General features: G+C 36.0%; 2 protein-coding genes across 2 annotated transcripts; one reads left to right on the forward strand and one right to left on the reverse strand.

The window, feature by feature from the left end:
- Positions 1-485: 485 nt before the first annotated feature.
- LOC140964185 (kunitz trypsin inhibitor 5-like) lies at positions 486-1,469 on the reverse strand. Its single transcript, XM_073423755.1, has one exon. It carries the CDS (start codon positions 1,332-1,334, stop codon positions 711-713), a length of 624 nt encoding a protein of 207 aa, XP_073279856.1. The 5' UTR covers positions 1,335-1,469; the 3' UTR covers positions 486-710.
- Positions 1,470-2,848: 1,379 nt separating this feature from the next.
- On the forward strand, positions 2,849-5,731 carry LOC140964184 (RAP domain-containing protein, chloroplastic). Its single transcript, XM_073423754.1, has 3 exons — positions 2,849-4,936; positions 5,033-5,115; positions 5,420-5,731. The coding sequence occupies exons 1-3, from the start codon at positions 3,082-3,084 to the stop codon at positions 5,513-5,515; spliced, it is 2,034 nt and encodes a 677-aa protein (XP_073279855.1). The 5' UTR covers positions 2,849-3,081; the 3' UTR covers positions 5,516-5,731.
- Positions 5,732-7,156: the final 1,425 nt, after the last annotated feature.

Raw genomic sequence — 7,156 nt, forward strand, 5'->3', positions numbered from 1 at the left:
GCGACATACTTGGAAAACCGGATGGAGCGTCGGACCGAAGCCATCTTTCACCTATATCCCTAGTCAGCCTTTTGTTATGTACACGGAGCCAAGCAGCAAATAGCTTCTCCACTGATTTGTCCGGATAATCAAAGAACTTCTCACAAAACTTGTCTGTGTGACCAATTATACCACAGAAGAAACAAGAAGATGGTAGTGGGGTATTTTTTTGCGTATATATAAAATCAAACAGACGTCTTCAATGGCATAACCTGTCAAAACCAGCAGAAATTCAAGTTTTCCTTTGCCTAAATTTTCTTAACCGGAGCCCTCTTTGTCTACTTGTCTTGATCCAAAAAGATGCACTGTATTTGCAAAGAGAGTTTTGTACAAGATTTCATAAGATATCAAGAGAAACAAACCATGAGGTGCTATGTATATCTTTTGAAAATCGAGGCATTAATTCTTTTTTATGTTAGTGTAGACATGTTCATTAAGCCTCATAATTCTCAAAATATAACGATGTAATATCAAAAAGGATTAAAGGTTCCTTTAAACTTTTCGGACGCAATGTCTTTATTATTTATTACATCAGAATGGAAAAATACATACCCACACTTTGAAGCTTACCACTGTAAATATATTATCACACATAGCAGCTCCATATCTAATTTATTCATTGTGAATTGTATTAAATCGGGGCAAACACGATTAGGATCGAATTGAAGGGATTAAACTTTCTTGAACATGACAACGAAAGGGGTATCGCTCAGAGCCAAACGCCTTTTCCCATCTTCAAAGAAAATCCCCACATCTCTGCATATCACTTTACAGAAATTGCACACCGTGGGGCAGTACACAAGCTTGTAATCACTCTGATACTTCTCGATCTTGAACCAGTTGCTGATCGTTCCGGGCCCCGGGTTCCCTTCAACTCCGCCGGTGGTGATGAAATATTGCTTGGAGGATTCGTCGTACTGATCCAGCTTCCACACAGTCGATTGTACGCAGATGGATGCAGCAGAGAACTTGATGTTTAAGTCCGTAGATTCGCGGATGAAGCCTCCCTTTTCGGATTTGACGGGGCTGAAGGTCAGTGGGAGCCCGTTCTGGAGTTCGAACGGCGCCTGGACGACGGAGAGCGGGCAGGTCTTGTTTCGAGTGCTGGATAGAGTGACGCCGCCGCCTCTTCCTCGGATGAGCGGCAGGATGTAGTAGCGGGTGCCTTCGCGGAGGTTGTTTCCGGCCAGGTCCACCACCGGAGCTGGTAATTCTTCAGCTCCTTCTGTGCTGACCATGTAATGATTACCGTGAATCAAGATTAAGAGAATGATGTAGGAGATTAAACTATTCATAGTGATCGGATTCGATTCTATCTATTTTTATTAATTAAAGATGTTGCTGCAAATTGAAATGGGCACTAGAAATCGAAAGCATCTAAATTTATAATCTCTGGCGACAAGAGAAAATGAAATCGATATCATATTTTACATAATAATAATAACAATAATAATATATCGGAAGAAATTGATAAAAGTCAAAGGCAGAACATGGTTGAGAATTGAGACCATACGTGTAAGTACTTAAACGTCAATGGTCAAATTTGATGGCATAATCTACTGCACGGCGTTGACTTTTTGGGAAATCCTCTCTCTGGTGAGGTGATTGCAACGTGATATTTGTTGGTTGTATATGGATAAATTTTTTGGAGTTATATATATGGATATAGATAATTTTGTTTCTTGAGCTAGCTTTTAAGATTGAGTTAGATTCAAATTTATATACAATTTCTAACATTGAAACTGTCATATTCAAATTGATATGCATTTTTTGAGATTGAGTTAGTTTTACTATTTATGGAGCTGGTTTGACTCGAGCTGGTCCAAGTTTGGCCGATCGCCCAGTCGGACTGGTTGTTTTTATTGTTTATAACTATTGATTCGTCGATTTCTGGACAAAGTGATAAGCATGAAAGTTGTATCTCGTTCTTTTAACGTTTCACACAATCAATCATCACTCAATATCGAGTTTTTATTAGTGATATATGCTCAAAATACTAGATCATATGCAAGTTGAAAATTGTTCTTCATTCGATGCAGAACCAGTAACTTTATCACGATTTTTCATCATCTTAAGCTATGATATGAGCTTCTACTTAAAAGATGATTTGTAAATCATTTTGCTAGCTTCGTACCTCGTATTGAATTGCGACCACCAGCTTCTTTAGATAACATCTGAATCTATCGAGCTGGTCTGAACTATGAGTTGTAGCAATTTGAGTTTTTTGTTCAGCTATTTTGGTTGCTGGTCATTTGAATCATCGAGTTATGAGCTATTATCAAAAAACTTTAACTCGTCAAAAACTAAGTTGTGCTCTACAACTACATACTTAATAAAATATGTTGACAACATAATAACAAGTTTTGTTATCATCAAAATCAAGATTGATAACCAGTAGCAATTCGATAAACAAAAAATAGTACTATAATCACCATATATTATGCTGAAATCAAACCAAAAATAAACCCCTAAAAGCAACAAAAATTGAAGAGCAACCAAGCACATCAAATAAACCAGAATAAATCTCCAACAATCCGGCACAAATAAGATGCATGGTTTTAATTATCTAATGCAAAATATACATTCTATTAAAACCTTATAATCAAGACTTCTCATATAAAAAATACAAACACATTCGCCAATCATATTATCTTCTCCTTTTTCAAATAAGATATCACCAAATTCATTCATTATAACATAAACACCACAAAATTTTCAAATTACAATCCTCAGCACTATACAAACACAAATAGCACATTTCATTGGTGAATTTTTCTCTTGATTTTTAATTGGTGAACTTAATTTCATAAAATGAAAACTAATTTTGAGTTAGGGGTTGGGTTTTGCAGATGCTTTTACGGCCAATGATAAAAATTGAGTAGTATCTTATCCAGTTAGCCAACTCCAGAGGTAATTTCGCTAGGAACGGCGGGGTGGTGCACTAGTGGCCGCGGCGGAGAGAGAATAATTTTAGCCAAGTGATTTATGGTAAGGCCGAATCTTCTTGCTTCCACTTTACCCTGAATTTGTAGCTCAAAATCCATGGAAGCGTCATCTTTATTGAGGTATGTCACCGCTTCTCATTTGCCATCTACAAAAACAATCGCCTTTAGAACTGCACTTCCTACTGGAATTCACCTGGGCTCCTTTTTCCAAAAGTGTTGCTGTATAAATCCTGCGAAAACAAATCCCAGAAATGGCAATTCTGTAGCTATTCATGCTTTGGGTATCACTGATGATGATGATGATGATGATGATGGCGGTAATAGCATGGAAAATGGAAAGGGAATTAATTCTTCTGGTGATGCGGATTGGGAGGCGGAGTTTCTTGGGGAGGTAGACCCATATGCGTATTTGCCACCTAAGAAGAGGAAAAGTCAGCCTAATTCTAGCTCTTTGCAAGAAAATGCTCAAATGGACTGGTGTGTGAGAGCTAGGAAGATTGCTTTGAAATCTATTGAATCCAGAGGATTGACCGCAAAGATGGAGACTATGGTTACCGGTGAAAAGAAGAAAAAGAAAAAGAAAAAGAAGAAGACAAACCAACCCAAGAATGACAGTGTAAACCTAGCGAGTGACGAGCAAGAGGATCTTGATTTTGGTATCGATGATACAGATTTTGATGTGGATTCTTTGGATAAAGCTAGCCACCTTAGGAGAACGGTGAGTATGATTTCTGATGGAATGTTTGAAGAAAGAAAGGCAAAAAACATGGAGACATTTGTTCAAAGGCTGTCTCAATTTTCAGGGCCTTCTGACCGTAGGAAAGAAATTAACTTGAATAAAGTCATCGTGGAGGCGCAGACTGCTGCGGAAGTTTTGGAGGCTACGGCTGAAGTCATCGCAGCCGTTGCGAAAGGGCTCAGCCCTTCACCTCTTTCACCATTGAATATTGCCACAGCGTTGCATAGGATAGCCAAAAATATGGAGAAAGTTTCAATGATGAGGACTCGTAGATTGGCATTTGCTCGGCAAAGGGAGATGTGCGTGCTTGTTGGGATGGCAATGGCTGCCTTGCCAGACTGCTCGGCGCAGGGAATTTCGAATATAGCGTATGCCTTGTCCAAGATTGGAGGCGAGCTTCTTTATTTGTCTGAAATGGACAGGGTCGCAGAGGTGGCATTGACTAAGGTTGCTGAATTTAATTCGCAAAATATAGCGAACCTAGCAGGGGCTTTTGCTTCTATGCAGCATTCTGCACCGAAACTCTTTCCAGAATTATCGAGTAAAGCCTCATATATCGTTCACACTTTCAAGCCGCAAGAAATTGCTCAAGTATTGTGGGCTTTTGCTTCTCTCAGTGAACCTGCAGACCCTTTACTGGACTCTCTTGATGATGTGTTTAAGGATGTCAAACAGCTTAAGTGCAGCTTGGCGCATGAAACATTTTATTTTGATGAAGATATTGGAGCACGTGGCATTGATAATGTCGTATCTGACGAATTTGCAGTGCCTGAAACACTTACATTTGTTAGAGATCAGCTCGGTAATATGTCTTGGTCATATGCAGTTCTTGGACAAATGAACCGTGATTTCTTTTTCCATATCTGGAGAGCTCTGAGCCATTTTGAGGAGCAACAAATTTCTGAGCAGTTTCGAGAAGATATCGTGTTTGCTTCTCAGGTTCGTCTGGTGAATCAGTGCTTAAAACTGGAGAATCCTCAGTTATCTCTTCCAGAGGAGGTTGAGGAGAAACTCCATCGCGCTGGAAAAACAAAGAGGTTTAACGAGAAGGTGACCTCTTCATTTCAAAAGGAGGTGGCCCGTCTTCTTGTTAGTACAGGCCTAGATTGGATCAAAGAATATGAAGTGAATGGCTACACTTTGGATGCAGCCTTGGTCGATAAGAAAGTTGCTCTGGAAATTGATGGGCCAACTCATTTCTCAAGAAATTCAGGTGTGTATACGGAAGTATATTCGTGTAAACAATTTGGATGATTTATCGTTTGTGCTTCTCCAATACTATGATAATTATTATGCTTCTTCCTTTCAGGGATCCCTCTAGGACATACAATGTTAAAACAACGCATTGTTACTGCAGCTGGGTGGAAGCTTATCTCTGTGCCTCATCAAGAAGTAATTTCATGTTTTCCATTATTTTGTGTGTCAAATCTAATGCATCTGTTGTCGACCTGGAATTTACGCTTATGATCTCATGTTTCTGTCATAACAAGGCTTAGATACCAGACTAGGTGGTGATAACCTTGCGGACTAATCATATGCTGCTATTAATTTTGTAGAAGTAAATATTTTGCGCCTGAACAAACTGATCAATAATGCGTTTTTGCACTTGTATGGATGAAGGAGTGATTGAACAAATTTACTTTTCACATGACGAATTTCCTAATCCAATGCTTTTCTCTCTGTTGCATTCCTGTAGTGGGAAGAACTTCAAGGCGAGTTTGAGCAGCTGGAGTATCTCCGGCGAATACTTGGCGGTTATGTAGACAGGGAAAAGATCGACATTATAGCATAGTTTGCAATGGGTTGGTGTGTTTGTTTAGTGTCAAAATCATGGCTTTCTGATCTTATCAATCTATTAAGCTGAGGATTCTGTTCTTCGCCATGCATGATTCACAACTGATAGCTCTTTTGTGTGAGATTCTAATTATACGAGTCCAGGATTCAAAGATTGAATTTTAGAATGTGAAACTGTTTATATACCATCATTTTAAGTAACATTCATCTGTTTACTTTGTTTGTGCGTTTATAAGTTTTTTATTTTATATATAATATTTTTTATTTGAAACAATAATTGTATATAAAAAGATTAAATATTTTGTTAAAATAAATAACTTTTAGAGAGTATTTTTATAAGATTTTGATAAATATTTAAAACAATTATTATTATTATTATTCAAATTCAAGATATTTTTAATAATTTTTAAATTATTTTAGATTAAGGATGATATGATCTTTTGTATTTAAATAATAATTATATAATCAGAAAAATTAATAAATTGGTCTTATAAGTTTGTCACTTTTAGATTTTGGTATGTTATCTTTGTCGTTTTTGATTTTGTTATGTTATCTTTGTCAGTATTTGATTTATGTCTGTTATCTTTCTATTATTTAGGCATTTGGTCTTTTTTTTACCTAATTTTCTTCACGGTTGCTGAATTGAGATTTTTCTTTGGTGATAGGTAATCTTGAAATAGTGAGTTTTATCATATCACACATCATGTGGAATTTAACATAAACATCACATATTTCCTCCTATATCCATCAGCATCATCTTTTATTTAAATGAAGCAAATCTTTAATTTTCTTTCCACAAATCCCTAAATTTCTAAGAAGAAAAGTTATTTTACACGAGATTACGACGTCATCTGTTTCTGAAAGAGGAATATTGTTCTGTAAATGTGGAAAAGAGCACAATTGAGGATTTTTTTGGACAAGTGATAATATAGGTAGAAGGTTTCATGGCTATCAAAATTGGAATGTGAGTGTCTTGTTTTTCAATTCTTTGATTTTACATCTTTATTGTGTTTTGATTTTTATAGTCTTCTAGTAATTTGTTTGGTGAAACATGTTATTTTCTATTTCAGAGTGGTGAGTGTGATTTTTTTGCATGAGAAGATCCACCAATGTGTCGTAGTAAATCGATTGTACTCGAAGTTTACAAAAAAAAGACGGAAAAAGATAATCGAAATTTGAAGTTTTTATTGCTGAATTATGACTGATTTTCAATTTTTTTTTATTTGGGTTATTAGATAATCTCTTATATGAAAATAAAACATATCTCGAATCCACATTTTTTGTAAAATAACTTATTTTATCTAATAAAATTAAAGATTTTTTAAAGCCGAATTGCATGTTAAATTCCAGATTATGTGATGTGATGATCTACAATTCAAAGTTTACATGTAACTAAAAAAATGTCATTCGACAACTGTGGTGAAAATTGAGTAAAAAAAGACCAAATGTTAAAAAATAATAGAAAAATATCAGACGAAAATAAAAAATGATAAAGATGTGTGACAAAAACCAAAAGTGACAAACTTATAAGTCCAAATTTCCCCATATAACCATGGTTAGTCAATACACTTCATATACTATAGATTATATTATATTTTAGAAGAGCAGAAAGGAATAAATATTTTAAATACGCCAAATA

This window comes from Primulina huaijiensis, chromosome 18, assembly GCF_012295235.1.
Source record: "Primulina huaijiensis isolate GDHJ02 chromosome 18, ASM1229523v2, whole genome shotgun sequence".
NCBI classification, from domain to species: Eukaryota; Viridiplantae; Streptophyta; class Magnoliopsida; order Lamiales; family Gesneriaceae; genus Primulina; species Primulina huaijiensis.

Excerpts from the sequence above, each read along its gene's own strand:
- LOC140964185 (XM_073423755.1), bottom strand. The coding sequence starts at position 1,334 with ATGAATAGTTTAATCTCCTACATCATTCTCTTAATCTTGATTCACGGT.
- LOC140964184 (XM_073423754.1), top strand. The coding sequence starts at position 3,082 with ATGGAAGCGTCATCTTTATTGAGGTATGTCACCGCTTCTCATTTGCCA. Across the intron at positions 4,937-5,032 it reads TCATTTCTCAAGAAATTCAG|GGATCCCTCTAGGACATACA; the intron begins GTGTGTATACGG and ends TCTTCCTTTCAG. Across the intron at positions 5,116-5,419 it reads TCTCTGTGCCTCATCAAGAA|TGGGAAGAACTTCAAGGCGA; the intron begins GTAATTTCATGT and ends GCATTCCTGTAG.